At 36.9% G+C, this 23,006-nt stretch overlaps 1 protein-coding gene across 1 annotated transcript in view; it reads right to left on the bottom strand.

Annotated features, from left to right (window-relative positions):
• lama2 (laminin, alpha 2) overlaps positions 1-23,006 on the bottom strand; it is an 820,770-nt gene that overhangs the window by 356,166 nt on the left and 441,598 nt on the right. Inside the window, 3 exon segments of the mRNA XM_051924216.1 lie at positions 11,315-11,426; positions 12,294-12,505; positions 15,382-15,483. Coding sequence (XP_051780176.1) covers positions 11,315-11,426; positions 12,294-12,505; positions 15,382-15,483 — 426 coding nt within the window.

The raw sequence follows: 23,006 nt of genomic DNA, 5'->3' as shown, positions 1-23,006 counted from the left end.
GCAGGATATTTTTGCCCATGATGATGAATAGCTTATGAGCCAATTTAGGCTTCCAAAGAGTATTCGCTTGAAACTATGTGTTGAATTGGAAAGACAGCCGAAATCAGACTTAACCTGTTCATATGTAGGTTTTAACAACGGTTGACTTTCTGCCAAGAGGCACCAACCCAAGGAAATTGGCTGATAGGTCAGCAATATCTCAACCAAGCTTTAGCTCCATCATGTCTGCTGTGCTGGCAGACATAAAACAACTGTAGAGATGCTACACTCATTTTCCTTATGGTATAGGTGTAGAGGCCAACATAAAAAGGCAATTTGCTGTGGTTTTCCTAACATAATCAGGACAATTGACAGCACTCATATTGCAATAGGGGTTCCTAGCAAGAATGAAGCTGCTTTTGCTAAACATAAGCAGTGACACTCCACTAATGTACAAGTCTTCTGTGATGTCAAGATGAGACTGACAAATGTCATGGCTCTGTGGCCTGAGTCACCCATAATTCATTTATTTTGAGGTAAAGTAGCATTGGCAGATGACTTTGCAGATGATGGTGCAGTATGTGATGACTGGCTTATTAGTAAGGTAATTGGCTGAACTCTCAGTGTTTCAGATGGCCTATACTTTTGTTGTAACAGCAATCATGTCATTACATATACCAGGTAGCAGTGCTGGTATATGCGCTCAAATGCTGGAGCTTTGCGTATTATGCCTTTCCTCGACCTCCAGAGCGCAGAGTTACAATGCCACACATGTTCTTGGTGCACAGTTGTGGAGCACAAAATCCTCAAATGCAGGTGGTGGTGTCTCGATGTATCAGCAGGGAGGTTGCTGTGTCAGCCAATGAAAGTTTGCAGCATTGTGATTGCATATGCATGAGGTTGATTAGCAGATTCCATATATAGTTGTTTGCTGGGGGGGGCAGACGCAACTGTGTGGGGTTCGACGCATGTTTAAAGATGCACATTGACAAAATGATTATGATTTATAAAGGGTGAATTGCGTACAAATGTGCACACAACAGGTTTTATAAATCAGACTTTTTTTTGACAAATGCATTTGGCTGTTTTATGACTTATGCATACCTTCACACTCCAAGTCATGCAAAGTTTTATAAAAGTGATCCAAAATATCTCTTTCTCTCTCTTTCTCTTAAACTTTATGTGATTTGTTCACATAGGGAAAGTAAATCAACTCTTTTAGGTTGCGCCTCAACCAATGTATTAATTGTGTATTACATGTTTTTCGTAGTAAGCAGTACAGAAACTATTTGACAAAAAAATCAGTAACCTAACAGGGACACAGTGATGCACTGGCTGGCACTGGTACCTTACAATTCGAGAATCTTTGTTTGAATCCCAGCCTCTGCACTACCTGTGTGCAATTACCCACATGACACTCTGGTGCCCTTCTTCTATATTCCAAAGACTTTAGTGTTACACGACTACTCTGAATTGGCTACATGTCAGTGAGTGCAGGTGTTTGTAAGTGTACCCAGTGATGGGGTGGCAAAGTGTGTAAGGTAGTTTCCTGCCTTGTACCTAATGTTGTCATGATGAAAAGCAATCTAACTGTGACTGTAAACCGGTTAACAGTAGAAAACATCATTGACGACACTGTGATATAAATTTTTTAATTATTCCATCAATATGCATGTCATGCATCTGTCCTTCCTTAACTTTTGCTAAACAGCTGCACTACAAATAACCATGCTGTTGTATTTCTAAAGTTCCACTGAAAAAAACATGATATGGTGATATTTTTATTTATTTATTTATTATTTATTTTACACGAAAGGCCTTCTATTACTGCTAGGAGCAACGCCATTGAATGCTCATACCCAGGTGCGAGTTAATGTCTTTCTCCTCCAGCCCCAAATTACATATCCTTTTTATCTTTGCAAATCCTCTACTGACACTGCTTTCAACATTCTTTTAACTTTGCTGCCCAAATGTGAATGTCTGTCTCTTTACTGCAGACAACGAAAAAATAATCACCAGAAAAATATCATACTTATAATCATTTACGTTGTTTCACTGTGTGATGTAACAAATAATAGACAAATCTGAAAGACTGTTGGCAATAGAGTTATGTCAGATGGGGGGATAAACAACTATAAAATCACTTGAAATGGCACCATAATGTTTTCACATAACTTATATAAATTGCACAGCCAGCAATAACTTGATATTAGGAAAGGACAATCTGGATGGATCAATAAAATGTAGAACTTAGTCATGAATGAGGTGCTGTTTAAGAAAAAGAAATCAAGTACAGCTATATTGAAATGCTGCTGCACGTATTGAATCACATACATACTCAGTCACACGTAATGAATCACAAACACACTCAGTTGCACGTATCGAATCACAATCAAACTCAGTTGCACACACTGAATCACAAATAACAATCATTTAATGGTAGATTTGTGCTCACATCAAATGTTCCTTTTTCCCCAAAATGTGTTGTGCTGATGTTCCATTGGACAAACATTCCGCCAGAGAATGAATTTACACAGGTTCCACATTAAATATGGCAACACAGATGTTCCTGTAGTGGCCCACTTCAACAGCCATGGACACTGTGAGAGGGACTTTAAAGTCACACTGCTTATGGGCAACTTCAAAACACAGCAAGATAGAAAAGAATGGGAAGTTAAACTTATGCTAAAATGTAATACATTACAACATGGCTTGAATAAAGACAAGAGTTTTATGGCCAGATATGAGGATTGTTTACATCACTCAGAATGATAGACAACCTGTCTACAGATCCACATTGTTTTGAAAAACTCATTACAAACTTCAAAAGACTTTGTTGGACAGTTATCTTATCCAAAGATCTTAACCATACATTGTTTTTCTCTCTCTTATTAAATTAACCCTAGCCTGAATGAATCTATTAATTTTTTACATTTAAAATTTCTCATTTAAAGATTTACCAATGTTGTTTCTTGTCCTAGAGTGTGTATATAAGCACAGGGAACTCCAGTTTCTGTATTATATCTAGCCTGAAGAAGGGGCCTGAGTTGCCTCGAAAGCTTGCATATTGTAATCTTTTTAGTTAGCCAATAAAAGGTGTCATTTTGCTTGGCTTTTCTCTACATTCATAATGGTTAACATGGTACAACACCCTAGTACTACAGTTATGACCAATGAAATTTTAATGCTGTTTCACTCAGTGCAAGTCAAGCAAAGAAAAAAAAAAAAGTTTGACATGAAATTATAGATAACTTCTGATGTAAATAACAAATATTTACTAAGCACTATTCCCAATTTGTGTGACTGTGGTGATATGACTAGTTCAGTGTGTGGCCATTCAAAGACTCAAAAAATGAGTTAGGATTGTTGATGTTGACAGTCTTATAATCATGTCATGTCATTTTCTAGCCTACTTAACTCAGACCAGGGTCTTTGCTGGAGCCTATCCCAGCTATCATAGGACACAAGACAAATCAGGAATAAACCCTGGACAGAGTGCCAGCTAATCACACATTTTATTGTTATTTTATGTGCCAAGCTGTTTTAAATATGTTGCTTTGGTTTTCACTAATAAATGCTAATAAATACAGGTTTCTCCAGAGATGCTGTGCAACCCTAAAAATGTTTTTTTTTTCTTAACCTAAAATGTAAGCCAACATTTAAAGTGAAAAAGTAAGCCAACAATATATGCTGTGTGCCAACTAATTATTGACTTTTACATTTTACATTTGCTAACTTACTGTATTAGGTTTTGTTTTTTGGGGTAGGGCAGTGGGGATGCCTATCTGATAGGCCGTAAGTGAGAACAAAAGGATTCATAAGCCACTTGGTGTAGAGTCTGTGGTTATAATACTGAAATAATGAATTGTGGTTCTAATCATCTAAACAACAGATAGAAGGATGAAAAAACAACATGACAGTCAAGTTTTGCCTGCTGTTATGAAAATCTAGAAGCACGGTTTTATTTCCAATCAATCGACAATAAATAAAGCTTCAAAAAAAGCTTCACAAAGGTCCCAAGACGCAACAATAGGTCTCAAACTGTTAAAGTACATGAGAGCCATTTTTCACAGCTTTGTACAAGAAAAGGCTATTGGTATATTTTTGGACTCTTAGTAGAGTGAGAAAACATAATACAGAAGGGAGCAAAATTCTTTGGTCTATTTGCAATGTTGCCTTAACATTCTTTTTATTCCATGGTGACTGCATAAACATATCTAATACACCACAGAACAAGGAGGCTGCAATATAAGGATGATTGTTTGAGTTGAATGCCTATTAAGGCAAGTGCCTTTCAAACACAAGAAGAAGCTGTAAACCGCAGTCTGATTCGGAACTATAAAAAGGATCAACATAGAGAAATTTTCAGCAGTTTTGTGCTTTCACACTTTATTCACACTGTTTATTCCAGTCTCATAAAACTCTTGGGATAATCAGTCCGACAAAAATATGTTGTTTAGTGATTCTGCTTTAAAAAACTATCACCAAGAACATCAACAGTCTATGTGCTGCAACCAGTAAAAGGAAGAAAACATCATTAACTGTAAAGTCCTGAATCCTGGTGGGCGAGTTTTCCAGTTTTAGATGTACACCAATTCATCATCTACTTTTCTTGACAAAAATATGTAGATATTGAGCAGAAAGGTGGATACTGCCTCCAAGACTCCTATAAAGCACAGCATTAAATGAAAGAACCCTGCTAGAACTGGTGATATCTTTATGCTTTTAACAGACCTGGATTAGGTCCTTGTGTATACTTCCTTTGTTCAAGACTATACAGGTTGAATTCCTTGAGATACTCAAAGTGGCACATTCCCTTTAGCCTAGAAATGTACTTCCTTTCATAGTTTTACACAGATTTTGTGTAGTCGGTACAGAGGGGAAACTATTGGTGGCCTTATTATAAAATTAAAGGCAACATAGTAACAAAGGACAATTTCACATATAATTATGTTTAAAGACATTGCTGTCATTGTTAAGGTAATGTACAAAGCATTTAAGCGAATAAGATTAAACATTTCTCATGTTGTATGGGTTAGTTGTTAGCTTTAATTGAACGTAGCTGCATATATTGTGATTACTGATACACAGAGGTGAAGAAAAGATCAATTAGAAAAGATTTCTTCTGTTACTTCAGCCTAAGGCACGTAATTAAGATGTGTGGTCACCTCCTGTGGAAACATCTTGGGCAGAGAAACAGTCCCCAAAGTACCACAATGAGCCCTTATCCATGATGTTACAGCAAGTCACTTAACGAAAATTAGCAAGATTTCCAACAACCACAATATGATGAAAATTCCAGTGCTGCCCTCACACCAGTAAGTGAAGTATAATTGGCTAGAAAAAATGTTTGTTCAGTTGTTAAAATTCCAAATGGTGTTAATGTTAGTTAATGATACAGTTAAACCATGGTGTTATCATTAGTGATGGTAACGCATATAACATACTGTAAATTATTAAGAAATAGTCAAGGATGGCATGGTGACAGAGTAGGCACTATTGTCATCTCATTGAACACTCATTTCTCTGTGTCTGATTGGGTTTCCTCCAAAATACCAAGACTTGCAGGTTAGGTAACTGGCGATTCTAAATTGCTCTTTGTGTGAATGTGTGTGTGATACCTACCCTTATTTAAACCCCTTCAGATCTGTTTGCATTTTAAACAGCCCTAACTACTTCTCCTTTACCATCGTTACAGTATCTCCTCCACATTGGATTTGGTGCAGGGAAAGGGATATAATCCAAATTCCCTTGCCACAAACCTTTTGATACTGCCATAATTAAATTGTAAATTTTGGCTACTTGTAAAAGTTAGCGTTTGTTTTTTTATTATTCAGTTTTATTCTCTCAGTGACGTTCACGTGGCACAACAAACTTGCCTCTCACTCTCTGAGTTGATAGCACTTATCTCCATTCCTTTCACAAGAGAAGCTGTGGCTGAAAGATACGATGTCCCATGACCGCTATCAGACTGGGCAAAGGCAGGACTGTAGTAACAGACAGCTTCTTCACAGCACTTTCGCCGGCAAATATGCGCCCAAACTTTACACCGGCTGTTACAGACTGAAATCAAAGGCTTCTTTTTTTGGTCACATACACCGTCAGCATGGTGCTGTCAGATCTAAACACTGACTTTAGCTGCAGGTGGAAGTCCCATTTTACTTTATGGTGCCAAGCAAAGTGCAGCAGTCTATTAGCCAGTGAAAGTGCTCTGAAGAAGCTGTCTGTTGTTATGGTCCTGTAAATATTTTGCATTTACTGTAAATACATTTAAATAATTTACCTTATAAAATAGATAACCTAAGTTAATAGTGCTGAATGATCCTCGCTGTCTACTGTCATTTTTCAAGAGAAAAACAGCACGCCACTTATTGAGTAGAAGGTGTACAAGCGAATTAGTGAATAAGTCACTGCAAACTGAAAACAATTCTACCTCCTCAGCCTATCTGTTCTTTCCATGTTTCACTGTGAGACCTCAGAGTAACAGAGGTGGGTAAAATATTAAACATGCCCTTCTTATATTCAGAACACTGTTTTGCAAATGAATCATTCTTTTGCATAAGACAATTACCAATATAATTATTACTACACAGAGAATCAAATTTCTAGAAAACAATTCCTTTAAGTTGGAATGATTCATTAGACTCATAAATCACATATGCTGTGGAATGTCAATACAAAATACTAATTTGTTTACGACTGTAAATTTTAATAACATGTTTTGAGACAATGAGATGTATAATTGCAAAATTCATGCAATCTGTCCCTAGTAGATATATAATAAGGCAAGAAAAATGCATGAAGCTGTCAATATTTATTTAAACGATTCTAATAAGCATTTTGTTTTACATAATGTAAATTTCTATTTTGTCTATTTTTACTGTTTCTGTCTATAATACATTTACATTCATTTACTTAGATACAGTATATCTAATGATTATTGCAGCAATTTATATGTACAAACATTTATGTATGAGGTAACTGATATTCCAATGGAATTATTAGCCCAGGAAGAGGGTGTATCTCCTGAGTACTTGGTCTGGGACACTGGGACCAACTCTGGAGCTTACATTACTTTCACCTTTGTGCCTGACAGTGAGATATTAAACACTTTAATCCAGTTTTAATGACCTGAGCAAAGGAGTACTTATGATATGGTAGTCTTGTCGTGTTCAAAGAAGACTTGGTGAGATTTGTAGGTAAGGGTGCCATGAAAAGGGAGATAAAAAAGAAAACCTGCTTAGGTCAGTAATATACTATCACACAAAACGTTATGCAAGCAGAGTCAGTAATGTAGGATACACTAGAGGTTAAACCATCACTGAATTTCACACATTCCTGGGCTGACACATTCTCTACCAAAAGTGGGCAAAATGAAGACCAAGAAAGTTTGAGGCTTCAAGATAAATTTCAAGCAAATTCAGGGTTCTTTGGAGGGTTGTCACACAATTTGTATACAAAACCATGCCAGATAAGTGATGGCTGGTATGCAGCAGTGTTTCTGCATTAATAGCTGCTATTGCATAGCCCTGCCAGATGTTGTGCAAATAAATAATAAGCTTCCTTCAGTAATTTAACTTAACATGGAATATCCACATGGATTATAATTAGATAGCTCAAATCACTTGCTAAACAAACAATACAAAAACTGTCAGAAATGCATTGTACCCCATAAATGATTCACAAATCTTAGGAAATTGCTTGAAGACTACAAAAGCTGCTGTTTTTATTCCAACTTGAAACAATTCAATTCAGAACTTAGGAACCATGAACTGGATGGGTGAGAATGTATGCTGTGTCAACATGCCACTTTAGGTGTCAGTTTGTGGTCACTGAAGTTATCTGACCACTGACCATGTACACATATTTTTAACACACTAGTTAAGTAAGGAGGAGAGTTTGACAACCCTTTCACCCAAAACTAAAGGGTCAGGACAGTTCAGTTGAGGGGACAATATCCCCTTCTGCCCACATTGTGGCATCTGATCTGAATATAGTGAATGTGGAGTATACAGGTTTACATTGTTTTGTAAGGTGTGGGACATGTTTAATCTAAGGGAAATAAAACAAAGTAGAGTAAGTGTTTGGTGAAAAACTAATTGCTTACTAGTTGCATGTAACAATACAGTATATCATGTTACTATCAATATAAATAGGGAAATGATGTGTTCTAGCACTGCCTTGTGGACATTACTTCAGCAAGCAATACCTTTGTAGCGATAGCTGGCTTCTTTTCAAGTAGTCATATGGTCAGTTTCTTTCAGATTTTACTTTACTTCATCCTGACCTATGTTTTGTTTTGCCTTTTAATTACCAATGCTTCGATCCTCTTCTGAATCTCTGGTATAACCACAGACCAGCTTTGACCCCACTCTTCCAGTTACAAGAACATCTCCTGGTTACATTTTCCTGTCAGATCACAATAATCATCAGAATTTCTCAACTGCCCATAACAGAATTTGTTCATCACTGAATGGTACAATTAACAGGAAAAATTCTCTGAGGAACCAGCATGTATAAGACTGCCACACAAGGGAAGTGGGAGGGATATGGAATTAAAGATTGTATACAAGAAGGCCACATGTAGACTAATGAATTGTTCCTCCCCATCCACCCAATTGAGACAAAATATAAAGGCCCAGATCTTCCGTTAGCTTAATTTCTATTACATTTTATAAAAAGTTTGTGAATGCTTCTATGGCAGGCCTTAGCCCTCTATGAACCCCAAACCTTGAATAAGCAGATTCATTAAATAGAGGAATGAATGTACTGTACAATGCATGAATGGTTTACCGATCACCCTATATATACTGCTAATTTAACTAAATTTGAGTGATTATATATGGTATATGTTTTATGTTACTGTAACTACTTTGTGCCTGTTACTTTGTTTGTGAAAAGCATTGCAGTAGCCTGCAGGCAGCAATTCACAAGCTGTGTGTTGCTAGATGCTTAAGTGGCAATATGTTGGGTGGGACTAGATGGTTAAGTGGCAGCAGTTCATCTAGCAGGGAATGTAAACACTTGGTTTGAGAAATCTCATAGGGATTGGAGAAAGAAGATAAAGACCTTCAGAGAAAAAGTATAGATAGGAACCCCACTCAGTTATTAGTGCTTGCCGTAGTCCAAGTCAGGGGTGGGCAGATTCAGTCCTGGAGGGCCGCAGTGGCTGCAGGTTTTTGCTCCAACCCAATTGCATAATAAGAAGCTCTTATTGCTCAAGTAACACTTCAGCTTCACTTTAGTTGTCTCGCTCGTTAAGATTTTGAACCCTTATTGCTTATTTTAGTCTTAAACAGCTGTAGTCTTGATTTTTAATTGTTCCTAATTAGCAATAACAAGCAAATAACAAAAGAGACCAGCATTTCTCCATTTAGCTTGTTACCATTTACACCTGTGTGTATTTATCACGCACTATTTGATTTAATTAAATACTTGGAAGGAAAGTGAAGAGAAAAAAGTGAAGCACTGAGAATTACTCACCTGTTTTAGACTTCAAATCATTTGGATGATATCCTTAGAAAGGAAAATAAATCTAGGATATGAGAATGACCTCGTATAGCAGAGTTAAAGCACTAGCAAGCCATGCAATTAACTAATTGACAAGGATTGGTTTTTAATCAAGCAACTGGGTTGGAACAAAAACCTGCAACCAGTGCGGCCCTCCAGGACTGAATTTGCCCACCCCTGGTCAAAGTGACACTGAGAAGTATGATGGAGGATGACAGAAAATGATGGAGATTGAAAATACAATGATACTGACAGTGTTTACATTGTAAGGGAACACTAATTACCCTCAAATTATATGCTTCTGCCTTCTGGGTTCATAATTGATGGCAAATTGATTCAGGACATGCCATTACATTAATTCACTTGATGAAAGAGAAGTGTTAGAGTTGCACTCATGGCATCTACAATAAATATATATTTGGCATCAAAAGTGACTATTCTACTATGATACTGGTCAGAAGTAAAATATGTCATCAGGCCACATGTTTTGGGAGTACATCAAATGAACATAATTTTGGACAAAAAATCTTTAAATACTTCTCAGACAGCCTTGGTGTCACTTCTAACCCTTTAATAACTATATTTAGTATATTTCCAGATGGGCTTAAAGTGGAGGTCAAATTAATTATAAGAGCTGATACCACACTACTGGCACATAGAGTTATCTTGTTTATCCTGGTAGAATCCCAACCCACCTTTTTATAAGTCAGTGGGTAACTGATGTTCTGTATTATTTAAAACTGGAAAAAATCGAATTTTCACTTAGACAATCTGTCCAAAACTTATTAACAAAACATGGAAAGAGTTAATTTTAAAAAAATTAGAACAAGAATTAATTTAAGGGGAAAAAGCTGTATTCCCTTTTAAATATTTATTTTTTGTCAGTTGGGGTTGCTTTGAAATGTTTTGCTTGATTGGGTGTTATGTTAGAAGAAGTAAGAGATGTCATGTCTTTGTTTCCAGATTGCATGTCTGTGTTGCAATTCATCTACTTAGGATAGGCATATCCAAAGCGATAACTTTCACATAGCTAATTTAATGTTTGTTTCATAGTACTAGAACAAGATTTCAGCCAACAATGGAACAGTGACTACTACAGGGAATTTCACAAAGTTGTTTTGTATGTTATTGGGAGCAATAATGCCTGTGCTTATGGCCATCAAAAGAGCACTGCAGTACTGTCAGATGGACATGAGAATTCTGAAAACAGCTCCTGGTCCCAAGGAGGGACAACAATGTTGACTTCAGAAACAACTCCTGCATGGGTTAAAAGTGTTCATCCCAATTCGGTATTCACTGAATCTAAAGTCATGAGGAGAGTTAAATAATATCTCACATAGAGGGAGGCTGTGAAGCTTAACAACCTTATAACATAAGGTGAACATAACATAACCTTGTTGAATCCACTTAATCTAAGCATTATTGGGCATAAGGCAGAAACCAATATGCTGAAATATGGAAATATATATTTTCATTATCAACTTATGATTTCTAAACTGTTCTGAATAAAGGCATCGCCTAAATAGGTAAATAACAAATAAATAAGAGAATCATTTAATAGATAGATAGATAGATAGATAGATAGATAGATAGATAGATAGATAGATAGATAGATAGATAGATAGATAGATAGATAGATAGATAGATAGATAGATAGATAGATAGATAGATAGATAGAATTAAGTGTTGTTATAATGAAACAATGCTGCCTACATTTGTGAAGAAAGCACACAGCATGCAGACACAAGACAAAAGCTGCATCCTTAATATAGCCAAACACAGTCTGAATCTTATATTTTCTTAACAGGCTGTAGGGGTCACTCACTTCACAAGAAGTGCCTTCATAGCCAGGAGGACAGCGACATATTTCAACAGCTGTTGCCACAGCTGTGCCTCTTGAATATGGATCAGCTACTTCAAGGCTCACAGAACTTAACCTGTTTGGATTAAGGCAAACATCAACATTAATTTAAAACAGCAAAATATCTCAACTATTGATTAAACCCTGGAGACTCGCATAAAAAGAGAATCAAGTAAAAGGTTATGAAAAACAGCTTATCACTGGCTACACTGCAGGGCAAACATGTTAGTTTAAATTGATTTTCTGTCACCTTTATTTCACAATAAATAAGTTAAATTCTGTAACAAGGAAGTCTGCTTGACCCGGATGCTGTAATTTATAACTGCTTAATTAGGTAAATATTATGAAATATAGCATCATTATCATCCAAAGCTGAAGAAATCCCGATAAAGCTTCAGATATTCAAAGCTTCTCATTTTGTTAGTGGTTGGCAAATGACAGATAGATTTTTCACAAAGAGCAATGTTCTAAAATTAATGAACCATAACCAAGCACTTTTCTTAAATTCAAATGAATGCATGTTTTACTCAGTGTACAAAATAAATCAGACGCAAAAAAATCTAGAGCGTTAGTATATGCCCTCTGCAGAAACAAAACATTCATTTATTATTTTACATGGGTTCTGGTGTCTGAAAATGTGATTAATGTCTTAATATAATATCATCAAACTGAAAGTAATCCTTTGGAAAAAACAAGTTTAAATGTACTGTAGAACCAAAAGAATTCAAGAGACTATATTTTCATTTTAGTGCTTGGTTGTTTTTTGGTGAGGGATTCGAGTAGGCTTGAAGGCATTATGAGAAATGAGAATGAGAAGAGCAGGCATAAATCCTAGGAGCTGACATGAAAGTAATCTGCGCTGTAAATTCTGAGTACAGCAATTTTTCACAAAGCTCATTTGCTGCCCGACGTGACTGAATCATGTAGAAGTTTTGTGGCCTACCTGTAGATGGTGTTCTCTTCATTGCTGTGTGTCACTCTGAGCAGGAGTTGGGACACATTTGTAAGGACTGCCATGAAGTCCTTCCGACTGACAGGAAACCAGGATTCAAGATGTCTGAATTTTTTGTAGTAAAACTTAATCACTTGAAGATTTGCTCCAGGTGAATAGAGCCCCATTTCCTCTTTGACATTACTGAGTCTTCTTCCATTGCCCTGCAATAAATTAAAAATATGTTGCCTTCATCAACAGCTCAAGATAATAATATTACCATGTTGGATTATGTGCTTGTAAGAGCCAGACTGAACATTTAGAAAGAAAGTTGCAAAGTTAATGGACCATGAATATGCTGTACAAAATGGAACACTTCCAGTGAATGGTGATCTTCAAGTAATTTTCAGAGGTGCTTTGTGGGAAGTTATTGAATGTCTGATTTATGTTTAGTCCTTTCGCTCCACCACATTCAAATACCAGAAGGTACCTCGAAAAATGCATGCCAGTGAATCAAAAAGGTAATTACCTGGAAAAAAGCAACCTGGAATACATTTGAGATGGATAGAGAAAATAGATTTTTCTTTTAGCTTTTTTTCTTATAGCCAAGAAAAGGTTCTAAAATCTGTGCAAAACCTGCTTTTGACAATGTAAATTACCAACAGATATTCTTGCATGTACATGCTAAAATGTATTACTCTGTTTTTTTCAACTTCTTTATGGCATGGAAAACATTTATATCATAATGCAAGACCCATCTGATTTATAAGTATTAATGTATCAAAATATATTTTAATATCCTTAATGTTAGGCATTAAAAAATAATGCAGATTGACACTGGGTAATGTGATCATCCTACTGTTTACTTGCATGCTACAAATAATGAAGGATAAAGATTGTATGACCTATGTGAGGTCAACAAGAGAGATGGACTGAGATTAGTGAGGGCTTAAAAAGCTATCGATTACCAAGAAAATGTAATTTACTTCTTAATTGGAGCTCAACACCCGCCAAATCCCATTGATTAAAATTATACACTGGAAATGTAGCATGTTGGGTCAAAGGGTAACAAATTACCGAAGTCAGCAGTGGGCTGACACACTCGCTCACCCAAGCAGTAAATCTGATTTATTCAGAATGTATGGACTGCTAGACAGTAAATTATACAGAAACAGCATGTTGTTCCCAGTTCAATTTTAATTTGCACAAGCTCTAAAATACCCATGACAAAAAAATTAGGCCTATCTTCCTCAAGAGTGTCAATGCAAACTCTCTTAGTAGAATACTAAAGAATTGCTAATATATAATCATCAGGAACAGTCAGAAGAGCAAGCATGGAGGAAAGCAAATGATTAACATTATTAGCTCAGCTAATGGCTGACTATCCCAGAGGAGTTATTCTGTATTTTTCCAGCAAGTGTCAGTTTAAGCCATGAGTCAAATTTTCAGAAGATATAGGTCCACCTTGAGGATTACTGAGCCTTAGTAACTCTGAAAAATGATTCTGGTTCAACCATATATTTTAAAAGGTGAACAAACCCAATTTTCAAAGACACTATATCATACTCCAGATTTCTCCAGGGAATTCCTGAACTGACTACACACCTCGGTATGAATTCATAATCTACTTATACTGTAGCTGCATCTCTTTGCACTTTAGATGTGTCAAGTCCTATGCATTTTAGTTCTAAAATGTCTAAGAACGCCTCTGCTAAAATAGTTAGAGGCTTAGGCACAAGATCACCTTCTTTGTGTAAGGGTGGATACAGATTATTTAAATAAAACAGGCATTGGTTTAAAGAGATGTGATATTTGCAGGATAATAAAGTGCAGTTTTTAATGCATATACTAACAGGAAGCAGAATACTGCAGGGAACATGATTTATTGAAAAATATGGAATGCAAAGTCTAATTATTTTGATTTGAGTTCTGAAAATGTGTTGTGTTTACTTAAAAGTCTATATTAAAATTGTACAAATATCCAAATCTAAGTAGTCATTAAATGTAAGCGTGCAGATGAATAGCTAAATGGTGCAGTAAGTAAGCAATTACTTGTAGTCAGAAACAGTCCTCAAATGTTCTTATTACTCACTCTCATTTACAGGCTTTAAATACTTGAAATTACTTTGACAAATCCATCTCCTCTGCTGCAAAGCTTCCAGACACATTCCTCACATACTCATGTGTGCTGTATCTTCTAGTGAATACTCTCGTTTTCCTCTCATATCTCTCAAAGACCAGCATAACAGATTAACTGGATCTCTGAATTGTCCCACTATGACTGAATGTGAACGCATCCATGAATGTCTCTTCAAATGGATTGGCACAACTTTTAGAGTTGTTGTCTGATTTACAGTGTTATAACCCACTGAGTGGACTAAAGTGTTTATAGATAAATATGAGAAACTATTATATGCAATCATTTTTGAATTAAACAAGCATATCTTGTAATTTCTTGAAGTTGTTTCTTATACTGATTCTGAGCCAAATTTAAAATGCAGGGAAACCTAAATTCTTGATTTACAAATTTCTCACTTCTCTCTCCTCTCCCCACTAGGTACAGAAACCCTTCAAACATTTAAATCATTTTAGAATACAGCATCCTCAATGAAATAACTGTACCCACCCACCCCACACTGAGAATGTTGCTCCACTAATGACTGTTCTTTTTTTGCACCCTGATGAAAAGCAGGAGAAGGAACAATAGAGCTGTATTTTAGCTTCCACTGTCCCAACCGCACAGTAGAGTAGTTGAAACTCCCACAGGGTTTAGCACTCCTGATTCAAGTCATCCCTCTCCCTTTCCTCTGGAGCAGTCTCTTCTTCCGCTTGAGACAAGATGCATTGTGGTTTTGATAACAACAAAACTCAAAAGATTCTAAACCCAGGACTTGTTTGGAAAAAGTAGATTGCTAGTACAAGTTATTTGCAACATAATACTTAACCTCAGATAAGATTGTATTAAAAATGTACACCTCTTTTCCTGTTTTGGAAGAAACATTTCAGTTTGGTAATCAAAAACAGGCTGATCAAACAAAATATGTATTAAAGTAGCTGTGTGGATCTTTCTTCCAAAATCGTATAAAGTTTCTGTACTCACCTCGATAATAATGTCAAGAGGAGTGAAAGTTCGGACATTATTGTCCACACTTTTGATGTCATAGGAAGCTGAGAAAGCAAATTTTCCACCATATGCTGCCAGCTGAGAAGAAAACAAGATTGACATTTAGAATTGGAAATTTTCAATTTGAAAAACTTGCTTGCATTTAGGTTTTCTTAAATCAAGGGATTGGTTGATTGTAAATTGTTTCAGGTTTTTGCAGCTTTAATTAGTTCCTGTGTTTCCAACGCAGGGTTTGTTGGGCTCATCCACTGTAAAGAATAAGGAGCTCAAAATTATGGATATTTAGTTGTTTCATTTTTTTCCCCTGTACTTCTTCTGATCTTTTCCTAAATTTTCCGGAAGGCTATTGTATTCTCATGTTTTTTAAGACAATAGTGTATATCAATACACACTAGACAGGGTTAGAGAAATAAAATTAAAAGGCCATATAACAAAAGAAAAACTGACTAAGCTACTGTAAAATTCCAGCAAGATCTCTATACATCTACCAGAAACTTTAATTACAATTTAAATTGCATCAATTAATTACTTCATGCTTTTGATGTTTATAATCATCAGGGAAACAACTACTGTGTATTTCTAAAGTTGCCATGCCATAGAATTTCATTCTCTTTTGTTTAATAGCTGTACAATGTGTCTTGAATATAAAACATATGTTGTTTTTTTTAGTTTATGATGGTCCCTGCTGCAACAAACCCTAAGGGTTGTGTGTTTGTTTTTGTAAGTGCCTGAGTTAGGACCTATTGCTTTAATTGATTCCCTAGGGGCTTGTAACAGCATGTGATAAGTATAAGCCAGCAGAGACAATAAAGACCTTTAATGCAGGTTTTTGTAATGTTCCCCATGGGATATAACACTTTTAGTTTTATATTTCTGATTTAACCAAGTTAAAAGAAGATGAGAAGATAATGTGTTATTCTGGCTGTTGTACAACACCTCATTATAGATAGATAGATAGATAGATAGATAGATAGATAGATAGATAGATAGATAGATAGATAGATAGATAGATAGATAGATAGATAGATAGATAGATAGATAGATAGATATGATTAACATGAATTCACTCACAAATATTTTGTAGTACACATGACCTGAAAACAGTTTATTATTAACTTAAATAATGTAAAAGTTTTGGTCTGAGATACAGCACAGGATTACATGAATATCATTTGACTTGGTTTTCTTTATTGCAGCTGTACTATCTCTTACCAAATGCACCAAATTCAGTTCATGTTCATATTCTTTGTTCTCTGTATTTAATAAACTATTTCAATGTGCATCTAGCCCAATTACCTCCTCTATTGAAGCCTGTGAAAAATTGCTCTAATTTTCCATAATAAAATGAAAGATGTAAATAATTCAACTAACATAAATCCATCATTCATTTATATCTTTCCCTGACTTCCCAGTCTACCCAGATCCTTTACTCAATTTTTACTAGTCACATCTACATTTGTTAATAACCTGCTTTGTAAGATGAGGCCGACTACTTGTGTACTGGACCCCATCCCCACCACACTTCTTAAATCCTGCCTTCATGCCATAATCCCTACTGTTACGACAATAATAAATATGTCCCTTGACACTGGCTTTGTGCCAGCCATTTTTAAAATCACTTCTGTAACCCCAGTATTAAAAAAGTCTGGTCTTGATGTAGACAATCTTATCAATTTTTGTCCTCTCTCTCACCTACCCTTTTCTGTCAAAATTTCTTGAGCATATTCTAGCCTCCCAATTTACCAATTACTTAACTTCTAATAATTTGATGGAATCCTTCCAATCTGGTTTTAGAGCACAACACAGATGTGAAACTGCTCTGCTTTGAGTAACCAATGATTTGCTTATGGCAGCAGACTCTGGACAAACCAGCATATTAATTTTGTTAGATCTTAGTGCAGCATTTAACACCGTCAAACATGACATTCTACAATCCAGAATGGAGAACATGCTGAGTATCTCTGGTACTGCTGTCAAGTGGTCTAAGTCCTATCTGACTGATAGGCAAGAGATTGCTTTTCTTGGGAAAAACAAATCCAGCTCAGTGCCCGTCACACAAGGGCTATGTTCTAAGCCCTCTGCTCTTCTCAGCTTACAACTTGCTTCAGTGAAATTAAAACCTGGATGGAACAGAACTCTTTAAAATGAAATTGCAACAAAATAACTCTAAATTCTGGCACTAAAGCACAACTTAAGTAAATGTGCTCCTTTTCAGAGACTCTGGATGGTGATCTCATCAGAACTTCTTCTGATGCAAGTAATCTTGGTGTCATTTTTGATTCCTCCCTTTCTTACTCCACCCACATAGACCACATTAAGAAAATGTCTTACTTTCATCTCTGTAAACATATCCCCTGTTTGCTCTTTCCTCTCCTTTTCTAATGCTGAGAAACTTGTTGATGCTTTTATCACATCCTGCATCGATTATTGTAACTCCCTACTGACAGGTGCCCCTTCAAATCTTATATCACATATTGAGTAAATTCAAAACTCTGCTGCAAGAATCCTTACATGAACCAGCAACAGCGAGCACACCGTTCCTATCCTGCTTTGCCATCACTGGCTCCCTGTGTGTTATAGGATCAAGCATAAATTTCTATTAATAACCTACAAAGCTTTAAATGGCCTTGCACTGGACTACATCAGTGACCTTCTGAATTGCTACATTCCTGTATACCCACTAAGGTCCTCTGATTCTGGCAATCTTGTTGTGCCTAACACTAACCTGCACTCTATGGGTGACAGGGCCTTCAGCTGTATAGCACCCAGACTTTGGAATGACCTCCCTAAATTAATTAGATCAGCTCACTCCATTCATTCATTCATTTAAAAAACAATTTATAATCCATCTTTTCAGGAAGGCTTTTGCCTTAGCCTTACTCTCTGCCCTTTCTTTCAGTTTACTTCTCTGTCCATATGCTCAATATAATTTGTGTGTGTGTGTGTGATATCATAAATTATGTAATTTATTCAGACATTTCTTTCAGTATTGAATTTAGTATTATACTCTGGTTTATTCTTTCTTTTATTCTATTTAATCCTTTTATATATCCTGTGTTTATTTGTTTATTGTTCTATGCAGAAACTATTTGCATCAGTTTGTTTTAAGTGCCTTGAGCATGGGAAAGAAGCTATATACAGTGCATCCGGAAAGTATTCACAGCGCATCACTTTTTCCACATTTTGTTATGTTACAGCCTTATTCCAAAATGGAATATATTCATTCTTTTTCCTCAGATTTCTACACACAACGCCCCATAATGACAACATGAAAAAAGTTTACTTGAGATTTTTGCAAATTTATTAAAAATAAAAAAATTGAGAAAGCACATATACATAAGTATTCACAGCTTTTGCCATGAAGCTCAAAATTGAGCTCAGGTGCATCCTGTTTCCCCTGATCATCCTTGAGATGTTTCTGCAGCTTAATTGGAGTCCACCTGTGGTAAATTCAGTTGGTTGGACATGATTTAGAAAGACACACACCTGTCTATATAAGGTCCCACAGTTGACAGTTCATGTCAGAGCACAAACCAAGCATGAAGTCAAAGGAATTGTCTGTAGACCTCCAAGACAGGATTGTCTCGAGGCACAAATCTGGGGAAGGTTACAGAAAAATTTCTGCTGCTTTGAAGGTCCCAATGAGCACAGTGGCCTCCATCATCCGTAAGTGGAAGAAGTTTGAAACCACCAGGGGCCTCATGTATAACGCCGTGCGTAGAACTCACACTATAACATGGCGTAAGCACAAAAGCGGGAATATGCGTACGCACAGAAAAATCCAGATGCAGGAATCTGTACATACGCAAACTTTCACGTTCTTCCACTACATAAATCCCGATCAGCGTGAAAAGTAACGTATGTGCACGCGCCTTCTGTCCTGCCCCAACTCCTCCCAGAATTACGCCTTTTTGAATATGCAAATCAATATAAATAGCCTTCTGTGAAAAGACAATGGGAAAAGCACGGGGGGAAATATAAGAATTTCAGCGAATACCAAGTGGAGGCAAAGGAAAAACGTACTATTTGTTGGTTTAAAACAGTGGTATAATCAACAAAAGGAAGTTGATCGAGTGACAGAGTGTCGGAGAAACTCAAAGGCTCAAGTTCACAAAGTCGCACAGTGCCCGAAATAAAAAAGAAATCACATATCAAAGTCGCCATGAAAAGGCGAGTCGTAGCCCACCGTCTGAGTGTCATATGAAAGCTTATTAGGGTACAGACAAAAAAAATAGGCACACAGTGGGAAAAAAGCACGAAATGTCAACTTTAATCTCAAAATTTCCACTTTAATCACGTAGTTTATTTTGCCATTAAAGTAGAACATCATAAATTTCATCTTAAAATCATTTAATTTACTAGTTTCTCAAATCCCATTGTAACTAAAGTGGCACATTAAATGCTCTGTTCTGTATTTGATCTTCTATGTGCTCTACATGTGTGAATCACTACCTGCTTCTTAAAAGGGCTTTCTCTTTCTCCGACAGGACACATAATCCATTACATTTGTGATATTACAGCTCTCTGAATAATTAAAATACTGAGACGTATACGTGATATCTTTTTCATGATGTTAGGAATGAAAGCATGTTATTAAACATGGGAACATGGTGGCGCAGTGCTTGTTCATGTCTCACGCAAGAGGCTTGCGGCACCATGCGCGACCTTCGATGAAATAATTTATTACAGAAGTACTGTCTCTTTCAAACGTACTAACCTCCAATTCCTATCCTTACTTTTCTTTCTCCAAAAACCCAATCGCCACACAATCAGCTATATAGACGTGAAGCCATTTGTAAGCTTAACACGCCGATTCTTCAAAACTTTTAAGGAACATTGAAATATCTTCGTAGTACATGTTTAATTATTATATCCGTCTATCCTTCCAGTGTCGCGTCAGCACCAGCAAGAATACAACGCAATGCAGGAACAATCCCTGAACTAGCTAGCGCTGCCGCACCGTGTCCTCACATATTTAATTATTAACAATAAAGATTATTTAAATGAAGTTAAAGTTTTATCTGTATAATATAATCAACATATTTTGCTGCATTTCATCTTAAAAATGATATCGTCATCATATGAAAATACGCGCTTCATAAAGTGGCGCAGGTTGTGCAATATTATAACTGTAGTGCAAGTTTACAGTGAGGTGATTGTACTTATAAGTACAAACAGTTCTACAAGGAGCACTTCATGGACTGATTGAGTGCGTTTATAGTTCTTGGGATGAAACTTTTTCTAAACCGCGAAGTCCGTACAGGGAAGTCTCTGAAGTGTTTTGCCTTGGCTCAGGCAGCGTCTGCTTCATGCTGTGTACCGATAATTCTCTTTCTGATCAGCTGCTGCTGTGATTCCCCACTCAGATACAGTGATATAAATACTCCGAGTGGTGCAGTGAGAGTAATATGGAAAAAGATGATCTGCTGTGGCAACCCTTAACGGGAGCAGCTGAAAGAAGAAGATGCAGTGAGAGTTGCAACGCTAAAGCAGTTATGGTATTTAGAATACTATGGCTATTCCCTGGACCATTATATTGCTGCAGGTTAATTACAATCAGATGCATTACACTAATAAACAATATGCAGTTAGTTTCAGTGTATTTATAAAGCCGCGTCAGGAATGTGGAGCTAAGAAAGAAAGGGTGACCACACAGGAACAGTAGCACTGCTTTGACGCTGGGTGCCGCCAGTCTGCAAAATCGAGCGGAGAAATTGCATACGCCAAGGTATGAGTTACCGTGGAAATGTGCGTGGCTTTACGCCAAGTTTAGGTTTTATACATCGCGATTTGAGCATGGAAACGTTCGTACGCAACATTTGTGTGCATACGCACCATTTATACATGAGGCCCCAGGACTCTTCCTAGAGCTGGCCGGCCATCTAAACTGAACGATCGGGGGAGAAAGGCCTTAGTCAGGGAGGTGACCAAGAACCCGATGGTCACTCTGTCAGAGTTCCAGAGGTCCTCTGTGGAGAGAGAAGAACCTTCCAGAAGGACAACCATCTCTGCAGCAATCCACCAATCAGGCCTGTATGGTAGAGTGCCCAGACGGAAGCCACTCCTTAGTAAAAGGCACATGGCAGCCCGCCTGGAGTTTGCCAAAAGGCACCCTGAAGGACTCTCAGACCATGAGAAAGAAAATTCTCTGGTCTGATGAGACAAAGATTGAACTCTTTGGTGTGAATGCCAGGCGTCACGTTTGGAGGAAACCAGGCACCGCTCATCACCAGGCCAATACCATCCCTACAGTGAAGCATGGTGGTGGCAGCATCATGCTGTGGGGATGTTTTTCAGTGGCAGTGACTGGGAGACTAGTCAGGATAAAGGGAAAGATGACTGCAGCAATGTACAGAGACATCCTGGATGAAAACCTGCTCCAGATTGCTCTTGACTAGGGCGACGGTTCATCTTTCAGCAGGACAACGACCCTAAGCACACAGCCAAGATATCAAAGGAGTGGCTTCAGGACAACTCTGTGAATGTCTTTGAGTGGCCCAGCCAGAGCCCAGACTTGAATCCGATTGAACATTTCTGGAGAGATCTTAAAATGGCTGTGCACCGACACTTCCCATCTGGCCAAGGATAGGTGTGCCAAGCTTGTGGCATCATATTCAAAAAGACTTGAGGCTGTAATTGCTGCCAAAGGTGCATCGACAAAGTATTGAGCAAAGGCTGTGAATACTTATGTACATGTGATTTCTCAGTTTTTTTATTTTTAATAAATTTGCAAAAACCTCAAGTAAACTTTTTTCACGTTGTCATTATGGGGTGTTGTGTGTAGAATTCTGAGGAAAAAAATGAATTTAATTCATTTTGGAATAAGGCTGTAACATAACAAAATGTGGAAAAAGTGATGCGCTGTGAATACTTTCCGGATGCACTGTAAATAAATGCATTATTATTATTATCTCCTGTCCTTCAGTTTTCTTTCTTTCTGTTTCTTTCCATGGCCAGTTACAATACAGAAGACACCTCTTTCTAAGTAAAGCTAGATTCAGCCTTGGAAAATGTTTAAATAGCATTGATGTAGTGGCAGCACTTTAGATTATATACTACCTATAATGCACCTATTAATAACATAACATGTGTAACAATATCTTATTGAAGGCTTTCTTTGGTCGTAATAACACTTCCAAAGCATCAACAAAGTAGCATATTGGGTAATTGTGATAAAACTTTTAGTAAATATAAGAGCCGAATTCGGTTTTATTAAGAATTATTTAAGGATTCACAAGTTTTATCCTAAGAGTTTCAACATTCAGAGATGCCATGACAGCCTAGAGTCTATGTGCATAGGTCTGTATCATCTTTGCACACCTGGATACTGCAATTTTTCTACCTTGTTCTTTGATGCTCAAGGTCTTTCAGCTTGCATTGGTTCATGAATGAACAGCACTTATTAAGTCCAGGCACAAATTATAAATTGGATTGAGCCATTCCTATATTGCTTTGGCTTAATTCTTGAGGGTGATGTCTTGGAAATGAAATCTTCTGTCAAGAAGTAGGCTGCTTCCACAATTTATCTGAATTTATACAACAAATAAAATCTGAAACTTTCAAAGAGTGCAATACTTTTTATAGGCACTTCATTTGTGCAG

Source organism: Erpetoichthys calabaricus, chromosome 3 (genome assembly GCF_900747795.2).
Source record: "Erpetoichthys calabaricus chromosome 3, fErpCal1.3, whole genome shotgun sequence".
Taxonomy (NCBI): domain Eukaryota; kingdom Metazoa; phylum Chordata; class Cladistia; order Polypteriformes; family Polypteridae; genus Erpetoichthys; species Erpetoichthys calabaricus.
The sequence above is the reverse complement of the archived record's forward strand: the minus strand, read 5'-3'. Positions and strand labels throughout refer to the sequence as shown.